The 13845-nt window shown below is 35.6% G+C and overlaps 1 protein-coding gene across 7 annotated transcripts in view; it reads left to right on the top strand.

The window, feature by feature from the left end:
* The window catches only part of LOC101147888 (glutamate carboxypeptidase 2), a 69143-nt gene that overhangs the window by 19489 nt on the left and 35809 nt on the right, over nt 1-13845 (top strand). For all 7 annotated transcript variants that reach the window (XM_055354949.2, XM_055354946.2, XM_055354945.2 and 4 more), the window contains 4 exons: nt 2498-2623; nt 3412-3598; nt 6025-6118; nt 13340-13438. In XM_055354949.2, coding sequence (XP_055210924.2) covers nt 2498-2623; nt 3412-3598; nt 6025-6118; nt 13340-13438 — 506 coding nt within the window. The remainder of the gene's footprint in view (nt 1-2497; nt 2624-3411; nt 3599-6024; nt 6119-13339; nt 13439-13845) is intronic.

Below are 13845 nucleotides of genomic sequence, written 5' to 3'. Positions count from 1 at the left end.
ACTAGGCTGTGTAAAGACTTTCGAAAGGCAAGCATGACATGGTTTTAAAGAGATCAGTTTCCAGATCATCAATTACCCTGTGCCCTTTTTCATGGTATTGAAAGCTAGCCTGTCGTGAGGTCCTGCTCCCTATTTACAAACATTTTCATCTTATTTTATAAATGAAAAACATCTCCTACCCATTCTAAGTCAATATGAAGCATATATCTGTGTTGTAAAAATCTCTGGGGCTTCAAAAAAAGAGACAATTAGAAATATTGTTTTCAATATTAAGATAGTGAATGGTTCTAATAGCTGGGTAACAAATTCTTAGCAATTCAAATAGTTTACAATTGAGCAAAATTAAAGGTAAACCCAATTGAGTTTCCAGCTAATATCATTAAAAGACACTTGAATGATGGATCAATTTGTGATTTTCAGATTATAACTTGAAAGAAGTTTAAATAAGTTAGTGACAATTCCATAACAAATCTTTCATTCCTATCCAAGTTTTCTCAGAACTTACTGTAAAAACAAGAAATGTAAATGGAACTGTTGTTGCTGATCCCAGTCTCATTCTAGCAATAATTTCTTCACCCACTGAACAAATGTGTTAAGATAACGCTTCACTGTACCACTCATTGCATTAAAAGATATATTTCTAATCAAATTTTATGGTTATGCATTATATATAAGAATTGCAATGATGTTGTTAGACTTAATTTGATACTGCTAGTAATTATAATTATAACTTAATCTATCTTTTTTTTTTTTTTTTGAGACCAAGTCTTACTCTGTCGCCTGGGCTGGAGTGCAGTGGTATGATCTTGGCTCACTGCAACCTCCACCTCCCGTGTTCAAGCATTTCTCGTACCTCAGCCCCCGAGTAGCTGGGATTACAGGCGGTGCCACCACGCCCAGCTGATTTTTGTGTTTTTAGTAGACATGGGTTTTCACTATATTGGCCAGGCTGGTCTTGAACTCCCAACCTCAAGTGATCCACCCACCCCAGCCTCCCAAAGTGCTGGGATTACAGGCATGAGCCACCATGCCTGGCCTATAATTATAACTTACTCTTGAAGCTGTTTCTTAACACAATCTGTCACAAAAATAAATTTTTTAAAAAATTTGACTTATAAAGATATACTGATTCAAGGAAATTTGACAGTGATTAATAAAAGACTTTCAAGCATACCCATATTTAAGGTAATAGATTCTGAATTGAAATTTAGAATGCTAGTTGATAATTGTGGAGTGTTCTCTTGGGATCAACATCTGTGAAAAGCAGAGCTGGATTAGGCAGAGGGAGAAGTCACCCTGCAATGCCAGCTGAAGGATAGCCTTGGCTAAGCCTATGAGGAGGTCTGGAATAGTTTCTCAGAATTGTCCTACGTTAGACTGAGATGTCCAGGTCTCTGTACCCTCACATCAATCAGTCACTGAATGTGTGGCATTCTAGGAAGGGACATGACCTTGAGCAAGGGGGCTGTCTACAGCTGAGGCAATCCTTGAAGGGGCTGACGGATGAAGATTGTCTGCAGAGAGCCTTCCCTGCAGCTGGAGCAAAAAGTCCTTCATTGACCATGAATCTGGACAGCTCATCTGGTGCCCAGCACAAATATATTTTACTTTAAATTAAAATTCTGTGGCGGAAGATGGACAATATACAAGTTCAAGAAAAAAAAAAAGAGATGACAAAATTTTGACTGTAAAGAACAGCATGTTCATGTATTTTTTAAAATTGATGATGTTGAATAGTAAATAAATACAGTATTTAAATCCTTTGGATCAATATAAAAGTTGTATACAATTTCTTCTAAAAATATTAGTATTTATAGTAAGCTAGATATTGCATGCTTTGCAGCTACTTAAAGGTATGATAAAAAATTTTAAATTTTAGATGAAGGGGTACATTGTCAAAATTAATTTAGGGAATAGGTGAGCAAAAAAGTTGGAAGATCACTGATTTAATCTAGCAGATCATTGAGCCAATGAGAATATCGAGACTCAAATATGTTATAAGATTTGCACATAATCACTTAATGATTGAAATCAGACCTGTGAAGCAGTGATGTTACCTGCGCATTTTTCTTTACTTGGTGGTTGTTAAGAACCATTAAGCTACTCCCTGTGAACACACACTGAAGAGAGAAAAGGTCTCATTAAGGGCTTCTTAGCCTAGGGTATCTGGACCCCTTCAAGTTGCGTGCAGCAATGTGTACACGTATATGCTTTTCTGTGTGTGTGGGGGGTGCTTCTGTAGCTTCAGCTTCATAGCCACTAAATATGGGACAAATACAAACAAATATTACTTTATTCATGTGCTTCTAGCCCATCTAATTCCATTCTCAATTTAAATTCATTTTTCCCTTGAATCTCTTCTTTGGAGCTCATGCATTTCTGACCCTACTGTGTGCTCTGACCTCTTCCCTCTTTCAAAAATGTCCAACAGTCCCCATGCAGAAAAACCTCCTTGTTTTATATCTGACTCATATTAAGTCATTCCCGATCTCAACAGGGTGATCTAGTGTATGTTAACTATGCACGAACTGAAGACTTCTTTAAATTGGAACAGGACATGAAAATCAATTGCTCTGGGAAAATTGTAATTGCCAGATATGGGAAAGTTTTCAGAGGAAATAAGGTAAGGTAAAAATTATCTCTTTTTTTTCTCTCCTCCAATATAAAAAGTTATAGTGGGTTTTACATGTGTAGAATCATTTTCTTAAAACTTTATGAATACCATTATTTTCTTCTATTCTGTGACGTGCCCACCTTACAGAGAGGACACATTTACTAGGTTATATCCCGGGGTTAAATTCGAGCATTGGAATTTGGCCAGTGTAGATGTTTAGAGTGAACAGAACAAATTTTTCTGTGCTTACAGGTTATGGCTGTGGCCTACAAAGAAGCATGCACTGGGTTTATTATTAACTTTCAGTGTCTTTGTTTTAAATATTTTCTACAAAAATGTTTACTAAATTAAATTGTAGTGGGAATTGTTATAAATAATGAGGGAAAACAATTTACACATAGCAAATTTAAAAATTACTGTCATTTGATTTGTTAATATATCTTTCTCTTTAGTGGGAAATTAAATTTTAAAAAATTCCCTTTCGACTGTAGAACAAATAGGAATTTGGCCTGTGGGGTCTACTTGCTTATTATATTTGTAAGCTAGTGGTAGGAAATAGCAAATACTCACTACCACTAATAAGAACATTTCCAAATCTGATGTTCTGAGGATTTTTGAGCTTATAGTAGCAAAAAGAAAAGGGAAATTCTATCTGAGATGTCCTTTGTTGTAGGCCTAATGAGAAAAGGTTGAAGATAAAGTTCTAGTATTCATTTAAGTGTAATATTGAAAATTGATATTACCGAATCTGGAACAACCAATTTAAAATAAGGAAAGAAAGACACTGTGTTTTCTAGGTTAAAAATGCCCAGCTGGCAGGGGCCAAAGGAGTCATTCTCTATTCAGACCCTGCTGACTACTTTGCTCCTGGGGTGAAGTCCTATCCAGACGGTTGGAATCTTCCTGGAGGTGGTGTCCAGCGTGGAAATATCCTAAATCTGAATGGTGCAGGAGACCCTCTCACACCAGGTTACCCAGCAAATGGTGAATGATCAATCCTTGAATATCATAGGAAACTTAACATTTGAAAGAGACTTTATTAAAGAATTTCCTTTGGTACAATGGACTAAGCATGTCTTTTTTTATTCTCTTTGCATTTAAGAATGAAAGAATTTTGAACTCTAAAGTGATTGGTTCAGGCCCCTTACCCCCTTATTTTGAAACTTGGGCCTGGTGGGCTTTCAAATTCAGACTTTTTCAGCTATTTAAAAAACATTATGGTGTTACACATATACCATAACTTGCATAACAGTGACATAGGGGGCTGGGACAGAATATGGGGAAAAAGCATATAAATATTTTTGCTGCAGAGTGTATGAATACTTACGCTAAGTAGTAAGTGGGGGTCAGGGAATAAGGAATATAAACAGACTTATGTCTACTCAAGTCAAATTTTGCTTTCACATGAGTTCAGGTCAGATCAGGTTTTGCTGTTAAATAAATTCCCCCCAGATTTACAGATTTCACAGTGTGGGTAAGGGACAGGAGAGCAGAAGTTCCATAAACTTTTTAAATGGCCAATTTAGGATATAGGGCCCAGGAAATGCATATTGCTTCATTTCTGTAAGCTAACAGAGATAACTTTCAAAGAGTGTTTCCTAAATGCCAGCATTTTACTTGCATTAACAACCCTAAAGCTAGGGGGTGTTATTATCTCTTATTTGACAGGGAGGAAAGTGAGACTAGAAGTCAGCCCAAGATCACCCCTCCTCTGAATGGGCAGTTGGATTCAAATTCAGGCAGTCTAGCTCACAGAGTCCACATAGTAGTCTTATGCTGAAAGGCTCCATTGTAAAACATTAACAAAGGGAGCTAATTTATTTTGAATGTGCTCAACTATTTGATGATGTTTACAAAAATCTGTGATCATTAAGTTTGTGTGGTTTAAAGCTAGCTAAATTTTTAAAACTTGTATAAAATACTTTGCCAAGTTTTCTATGACATTTATGTTTTCATCTGGTTTTACTCTTAAATTGTAGACTCCTGTAAAGATTATGTATTTTTTTTGGCTTTGTAAATCTTCTTAGAACATAATACATTGTCAGAGATTTGTTTTCTTTTTTAAAAAATGACACATATTACCCTATAGTAAAATTATATAAATCTACCTGAACTTTATTTGCTCCACTTTTTTATTTCCAAGTTTTAAAAAATGCAGCTTAGCCTAAGCTTTATTAGTTATGCAAAGTCAAAATAATGAAAATAAAATGAGATTAACTGGAATGTTTCTGTTGATTTTCTTCAAATTTGAATGATGGTATTTTAGGGGGAAATTATGTTATTTCTATGGGGCTAATGTTTATTGAATTATTTTTTGTGCCCTATACATTTTTATTTTCTTTCTAATTTTACTTTTTATTATGGCATAATTCTAACATATGCGAAAGTAGAGACAGTTATAAACATGTTGTCAATCTTGTTTTATTTGTTTATCTCTCCAATTTTTTTGCTATTATTCTAAAGAATTTGAAAACAAATCCCACACAACATATCATTATGTCATTTTACCCATAAAAACAAGGATTTGCAGTTACCTAAGTTTCTTATTAGATTGTTTTAAAAACAGAGAAAAAAATGGAAAAACAATTCTGATTTTTCTTAAATCTGAAGAAATGATAGGATGTGTGTGCTTATTTTGAGGTACAGTTTACATGCAATAAAATACATAGATCTCAAGAGTTCAGTTCAATAAATTTTGCAAATTGCATGTGTTTATGTCACTTAAAATAGAATATAAGGGCCTTTCCATCACTCTGGAAAGTTCTTTTGTACTCCTTTCTGGTCAATTTTCTCTATGTCCCCTAGAAGCAATCACTATCTAATATCTAGCATCGTGTATTCGTTTGCCTGGGTTTGAACTTCAAGTAAGTGGAATCAAACAGTAGATTTTTTTTTAAAGCCTTGCTTATTTCAGTGTAGTAATTTGAGATTTTCCATCATATTGTATGTATTAGTTTTTTTCTTTTGATGATTGAGTAGCATTCGATTGTGGGATTATACTACGGATTGTTTATTCATTCTTCTGTTGTTAGAAACCTAGACTTTGTCTAATATTTGGCTAATATAAATGTGGCTGTTATGAACAATTTTGTACATGTCTTCTTGTGGGCATGTGCTCACCTTTCTAGAGTACCCAGGAGTGGAATTGCTGTGCCATAGCGCACATTTCTGCTTGACATTGCTTTTCAAAAGAGTTACCTTAAGTGATTGTATAATTTTAGCCTAGATTATCACAAGCAATGTATGAGGATTTCAGTTGCTCTGCATTCTTGCTAACATTTGAATTGTTAATCTGTTTTACTTTAACAATTCTAGCAAATGTGAAATTAGAATGTATTTAATGTGATTTATAGAGAACTATTTGAATGAAACTGAGTTTTTACTGGAAATATGGCAATATTTTTTTTCAGAATATGCTTATAGGCATGGAATTGCAGAGGCTGCTGGTCTTCCAAGTATTCCTGTTCATCCAATTGGATACTATGATGCACAGAAGCTCCTAGAGTAAGTTTGTAAGAAACTGTGGATGGCTATTTGGGTAATTTTCATTATTGACAGTTTTCAAATGTTAGGCTTTTATCTCCATTTTTTAGTACTTAAATTTTCCAACATGGGTGTTGCTTGTAATTTTATCAGTATAAAACAGAAGAGTGGTTCTGTTCTGGAATTTAGTATATACATGAGTATCTAGTGTATGACAGCCATGAAAATGAGCCTTTCAGATATTTAACTTCAGGGAACCTAATTGATCAATTGCTCCAGACATTGTGCTTTGAAACCCCACTATATTTGTGTCAAGACTATGCTTCCTGTAGGTGTTCTCGGGCAATGACTCAATGTGGCAAGGATACTACTGCAGGCCTGTTTCTGGAAGGCACTGGACTCCTCTGATGCAAAACTTTGGCCCAGGGACTCCCTGATAGCCTCGCTTAAATAGATGCTGCACCTAACACTCCTCTTTCTTTTCCTCCTCCCTTTTTCCTTTATTCAATATTAGACCTACCTTGCAGTCTAAGGACTTTCTCAGGGTTTCCTAGCTCTCTCCTCATTTTCCACACATTCTTTTCCCTAGTAAATCTCTTACTCATGTATTCCTCTTACTGTCTACGTCTGGGAGGACCCAGAATAACACACTATGAAAGCAACTTCCATTTTGTTTTTATCTCTATTCTTCTTCCCCTTCTGCTTTCATTATTGAAACTTTCTGCTTTCATTATTGAAACTTTCCCAGATTTGTTCTGCTTAACCTGGCATTGGAACTGTTTCCTCTTCCCTGTGCTGCTTTCTCCCATTGCCATGTCCTTTTTTTTTTTTTTTTTTTTTTTTTTTTTTTTTTTTTTGTTGAGACAGAGTCTCACTCTGTTGCCCAGGCTGGAGTGCAATGGTACAATCTTGGCTCACTGCAACCCCCGCCTCCCGGGTTCAAGTGATTCTCCTGCCTCAGCCTCCTGAGTAGCTGGGATTACAGGTGCCCACCACTATGCCTGGCTGATTTTTGTATTTTTAGTAGAGATGGGGTTTCACCGTGCTGATCAGGCTGGTCTCAAACTCCTGACCTCAGGTGATCCGCCCTCCTTGGCCTCCCAAAGTGCTGAGATTACAGGCATGAGTCACCACGCCCAGCCACCATTACTCTTTAGAGGTGAGAGGACACTGGCTTTTCTAAAAGTGAAATTGATAGAGACCAAAGCGTCTGGCCAGGTATTCCCTTTTCTTCTTTAAGTTCAAGCCTTTCTTAATAATTTTATTCCAGTATCTATGAGGAAGCACTTTTTCACCAAGGGCAAGGCACTCATTTTTAGAGGTGAGGAGGCTGACATCTGGGGAGTAGGACACATCTGTTCAATTTAAGGGCAGATTAAGAAAGTACCCTGGTCTTTCTTCCTTGGGGCTATAAGATTTACTGCATTGGTTAAGATTCAGGACCAGGCACAACTTTTGATAGCACCATAGACTATGCATTTGCCTAAAAATATGTATAAATAAAGACTAAGTACTCATGACATTTAAAAAATAAAAGTGATTTTAGCATTACTTGTAATAGTGGAAAACTGTAGACAACACAAATCTTCAACAATTTATATGTACTCGAATAATACATTAATGACTCTGATAGTAAATGAAGTGATTAAAAGATATTATATGTAGTACTAGAATAATAATATAGAAAAATGCTTATATTATTAAGTGAAGAAAAGCAAATTTCAAAACTATATATATATAGTATTATCTCAGTTGTATAAAAAATTAAAACATGTGGCTGGGCGCGGTGGCTCACGCTTGTAATCCCAGCACTTTGGGAGGCCGAGGCGAGCAGATCATGAGGTCAAGAGATGGGGACCATCCTGGCTAACATGGTGAGTGAAACCCTGTCCGTACTAAAAATACAAAAATTAGCTGGGCATGCTGGTGCGTGCCTGTAGTCCCAGCTACTCAGGAGGCTGAGGCAGGAGAATCACTTGAACCCGGGAGGCAGAGGTTGCAGTGAGCCGAGATCGCGCCACTGCACTCTAGCCTGGGCGACAGAGTGAGACTCTGTCTCAAAAAAAAAGAAAAAAAAAATTTAAAACATGAACCTGTATTATCTTTGTAATTAGAAAAGAGGAATGCATAATATTGTGGAATTAGATGTGAGATTTATTTAGACGTCTACGATTTGGTCTGGTTTACTAGGTCAATGTCAGCTGTGCTCTGATTGTGTAATGGAATTATCTGATTGATTGAAAAATAACAAACGCAATTCATCTGACATTACTGTGTCAGCCTCTGTAAGCCATTTTACAAATACAATCACCGTTAATAACATAACTTTCATGGAAAAGTGCATTTTATATTCAAATTTCATAATTAAAAATAGACACTTTCTATTTATCCACCTATACTTTCTAAGCCATAATGAAACAGTCTATATAAGTGGAATTTAGTTTTAAAAAATTGTTTAAAAGAACATATGGTTTGTTTATGAATTTCACTGTGAAAATTTACTCTCTTGGCACACGTACCTTGGGAGTGTGCCAAGATTCTCAATTCTGAGGTTCTCTCAAGTGGTTAGCAGTTTAGCATTGTGCACTAATTAGAAAAGACAGTGTTTTACAAATGGAATATATCATGAAATAAAAGTTTATTAATAAATGTGTGAGTAAATGAGGAGAGATACAAAGTCATATAATGGCCCAAGAATGCTGAGAACTTAAATAAAAAGTTGATGAAATGTGAGTGATGTTAAAAACTTCAATGTTGACTTGAGTGGGACAGAAAGGGGACACCATATATATTGTTTCCTATTTTTCTTTACATGTACCCTGAACACAGTGTGATTATGTGGTTTTAATTTGCCTTCTACAATAACTTCCAGGACGATAATTATAGTGCCAACAGTAACAGTAATAGCATGTATCCTGCATGGAGTGCTAATTACGCTTTAGCACTTACTGTTGTGCTAAATGCTTTACATACATCTCCTCAATTAACCTATAAAACAACAATATGAGTTAGTATTGTGATACTCATTGTAACCAATGTTCAGAGAGTAAGTGAGAGAGCCGGGGCCCAATTTCATGTCTGATGCAAAAGACACTTTGGTAAACACTACTTACTCTCTACTCAATGACGCAAGCATTTAGTAGCCACCTCTGTTGATTATAGTGTTGGCTCATTCTTATGCCTCTGCTCAGGAGACCTTTAATGGCGTCTCACAGCCCACTCACTCAAGAAACATTTATAGAATGACTTTTATATTTCACGCACTGTGGTAGAAGTAGGAATTAGGTAAAGTCAGTAGTAATGTCCTATCTTGTATTCTTGATTTTAGTAATTACTTTTTAAACTTGGTCAGTTTAACTAATGGTTTGCTAATTTTGTTGATCTTTTTAAAGAATCGCCCTTGGTTTCATTGATTTTCTCTATTTTATTATTTCTCTTTCAATCTTTGTAATTTCCTTTCTTATGCTTTAGAGTTTAGTTTAGTTTTCTTTGTCCAGTTTCTTAAGGTGAAAGCTTAGCTTAATGATTTGAGATTCTTTCTATATAGGTGTTTACAGCTATGTATTTTCCTTTAAGCCCTGCTTTTGCTGCATCTCATAAATATTGATATGTTGTGTCTTCATTTTCATTCATCTCAAAGCATTCTTAAATTGTATTTGCAAGTTCTTCTTTGACCCATTGGTTATTTAGGAGTTAGTTGTTTAATTTCCATATTTTTGTGAATTTCCTAAATTTACTTTTGTTATTGATTGCTAAATTCCTTTTATTGTGGTTGGATTAGTAAAAGAAGTATATGAGTAATAAAATGATTGTAGAATTTCAACCTTTCAAATTTATCCAGACTCGTTTTACAGACATGATTTATTATGAAAAATGCTCCATGTGCACTTGAGTTACACTATTTTTCAATTTCTTTCTCAAGGAATCTTAGTCATTTTATATCCCAGCCAGAATAGTCATCATGCCTTACACTTGCTCTATGCTTGCCTGCCTCTGTGCCTGGAAGGCTCTTCGCCCTCATTTTTCCATGCCCGGCCCTTATTCATTTTTAAAATCCAGATCAAGTGAAACCTTCTTTAGAAAGTAATTCCTGATCTCACAAACTGATTCAAGCTTTCTTTTGTCCAAATTTTTTAGAATTTTACCTTTGCTCTGTCATGTTCTGTTTTATATTATGATTGGTTTTATATGTATTTTCTTCTGAGTGATTTATAAACTCTTTGGTGGAAAGACTGAGTCTTGTATATATTTATATTTTTTAGTGAATAAAACACAGTGCCTTAAACATAGTAGACAACAAGTCTTCTCCAAATTGTCAAATCAAAATTAATATGCTACAAGATACAGAATTATAAACTCAATACTGTCTATACATTAATTACTGGACATCTACCATCTACCAAATATGTTTGGAGACATTTTCCAACATTTAATGGTACTTTCTAATATTTTTGTGGTTTGAAATTTTAATATTCAACTATTAAATATTTGTGGAATTTATTTTTTATTTATAAAGTGAGAAAATGACCTAAAGAGATTTATTTCTAAAGAGAACCTAAAGAGAACCTAAAGAGAAATTTCAGTAACATTTTTCAACTGAAACTTCTCCATGTATGTGCATTATTTTTTTATTGGTATATTAGATTCTTATATATAACTATTATTATGTTCTCTTATAGTCATTTGTTTACTTCTTTGTGGGGACACTACAATCGTGGCTTTATATTGTGTTGTTTTATGGAAATATGGACTATTAATTTTTATTCTGAAAAGGAAATACATTTACAAAGTTCACAATTCAAAGGGATTTATAGTAAAGTTTTCCTCTCATCCATTTACACCCCCAAAGCACCTGATGTTATTAGTTTATAGTGTATTAGCATAGTTCTCTGCTGCAGAGAGAGGTCCTGGAAAAAGTGTGTTGCTGGTCCACTGCAAAATGCAGAGGGTTTTATAGATGAGCTGGTGAAGAGGTAGTGTCTGATTTATATAAGTCATGGACAAACTGGTTAGAGCAGGTGTGTCATTTGCATAGGGTGTGAATTTCTGGTGGCCCCACCCTAATCTTTTATTATTCAGGTGAGTTTTCTGCCTGAGCTGCGTCATATTGCTCATTTCTCTGTTACTGTGCATGTGATAACAAAAACAGGGAAGATGGACCCTCCATGTGTACATGCCTGGCCCCCAGGTAGCCTTTCTTTTTCTTTGGTTTTTTTTTTTTTTTTGAGACTGAGCTTTGCTTTTTTTTCCCAGGCTGGAGTGCAATGACGTGATCTTGCCTCACCGCAATCTCTACCTCCCAGGTTCAAGTGATTCTCCTGCCTCAGCCTCCCAAATAGCTGGGATTACAGGCATGTGCCACCATGCCCGGCTCATTTTTTGCATTTTTTTTTTTTTTTTTTTTTTTTTTAGTAGAGACGGGGTTTCTCCATGTTGGTCGGGCTGATCTCAAACTCCCGACCTCAGGTGATCCGCTTGCCTCGCCCTCCCAAAGTGCTGGGATTACAGGCGTGAGCCACCGCGCCCGGCTCCAGGTAGCCCTCTTCTATTGGCACAGCTGCCAGCATTCTCCCGCACTTGCAGCTTGCTAATCTATGTTTGCAGCTCGATTTTTCAGGCTGCTTTTCGTTAGAAAAAAAAAATAATTTCTTGGGCTGCTTTTTGTTAGAAGGGAAGCTCTGCTGAGGACTCTGTTGCCCCCATTATCTGCTTACTAAATTTCTTTCTACCTCCTGTATCAATATTTTATGTATAATTAAGTATATGTATATTCTTTACTTGCCTTTTGCAAATTTTCTGTTTATTTAATACTCTGCTGTTTTGACTATGTATTATGCTTTCTACCAATGTAAAATGCCTCTTCATGTTGCTTGATGCTTTATACGTGGCATTTTATTGTAAATAGTTTAAATAAATTTTATAATACATTACTTGAAATTCTGTTTAATATACAAACTCCTTAGTGAAAAAGGGAAAAAAGAGAGGAATTATTTACACTTTGATAGAGCATTTTAAAACGAGATGTTAATTCTAATGAATTTTCCATGAGAAAGTGATCTTACTGATTGTTTCCTTATTGCATGTGCAGTAGATTCTAGGTTAAGTTGAGCTATTCATATTTCCTCAAACAGGTAGACAGGGAACAAGCACCCGTATACAGGCACAGAAGAAAACAGGACACGACAGAGCATGCTCCACCGCACAGCCTGGAGTGCATGAGGGTGCGAGACCGCAGAGAAAGCCTTACAGGACAGATTGAAATTCTCCACTTTTGATTTCATAACTAAACATCTCAGTATAATATCAGATAATGACATTTATTTTTCCAGGCCATTATTTAAGTGGAGCTGGGTTTAAGGTTTGGAATATTCATTTAACAGGAACAAAATGCCCGTGGTAGGCCCAAAGAAGTCTGTTTTTGCCTTACAGCTGGATTTTCATAAAAATATAGTTACAATTAAGGTCGAGATTATTCAGTTTGAACACTCAGTCTCTTAAGTTTGTCTGGAAACACATTTGTCTCTCTGTAGCTGTTTAGTAAAAGTATATTGTTTTACATGCCCATATCAAGAATAAGTTAATCCATCATCTTAATACAGTAAAGGCAGATATGTTGAAGTGAAACTACAAGAACCCCACCATTTCATAAACATTGCCATGTTTTCTTTCTCAGTCACCTGCTGAAAGATAACCAGGGACCATGGCATATACTGGGTGGTCTGCCTGAATCTTTATTTCTGAATTTTAAAAAATAGCGTGAAGCTTTTAGGGGCTTCTGAAATGAAATCCTTTCTTTTGATCCTCCTGTCTTCTTAGTAGGTGTGTATGAAAGTACTTTGTAAAAAATAACTATATACCAGTGAGACAAATAAGAATGGAAAATTTCAGAGAGTTAGACATCAAGCTCTTTCTTCAGCACATGCTCTGGAAAGCACTTTTAGATTTACTACTAGATACTGGTAAGGCAGATCAAATTCTTATCAATAATTTGAATCTTAATTATACCATTTACTAGTTGCATGACTTTGGGCATGTTATCTAAGCCTCCTGTGCCCCATCTGTGAAGTGTAGGTAGCAATTCCTCAGAATTATGGTAAGGTTTAAATGACGTATTATATTCAAAGCACTTTGCACTCATTAAAGATATTATGAGCAGATGCTCAGTAAAGTGAATCCATTAACATTTTAATGCATTACTTCAAGGTTTTTTTGTGGCTAATAATGTTTTTTTGTGTCCAACAGAAAAATGGGTGGCTCAGCACCACCAGATAGCAGCTGGAGAGGAAGTCTCAAAGTGCCCTACAATGTTGGACCTGGCTTTACTGGAAACTTTTCTACACAGTTAAGAGACTATTTTAATTTTAACTCTTTTACGGGGGAGCCTTAAAGAAAAAAATACTATAGAGGATGACAGAAAAAGTAAAATTTATGTAATACCAGCAGGAAACAAAACTGCAAGTTAGAACCAGTGTAATTTTTGCCTGTGAACAATTAGAAATCTTTAAACAAGATTGAAGATTTAAAAATTATGAGTGTTGTTGAAACTCAGAAAATGAATAACCCAAAGTTTGGTGTTTTGGCATGCTGAGCACTTTGAACTAAAGGATAAAAGTCCTTAGATGCAGCTTCAGAATCAATAATTCTGACCTCTTACTTCACCCCACAAGAGCAGAGTGTAAGTTTCTCTCTGAAGTTCCCTTATCTGAAGCTCCTGCAGAAGGAAGACAATGACTTTCCTTCCCCTCCCT

Source organism: Gorilla gorilla, chromosome 9 (assembly GCF_029281585.2).
Source record: "Gorilla gorilla gorilla isolate KB3781 chromosome 9, NHGRI_mGorGor1-v2.1_pri, whole genome shotgun sequence".
Taxonomy (NCBI): Eukaryota; Metazoa; Chordata; class Mammalia; order Primates; family Hominidae; genus Gorilla; species Gorilla gorilla.
Note: the sequence above shows the minus strand (reverse complement) of the source record. Positions and strands in the feature narration are given on the sequence as shown.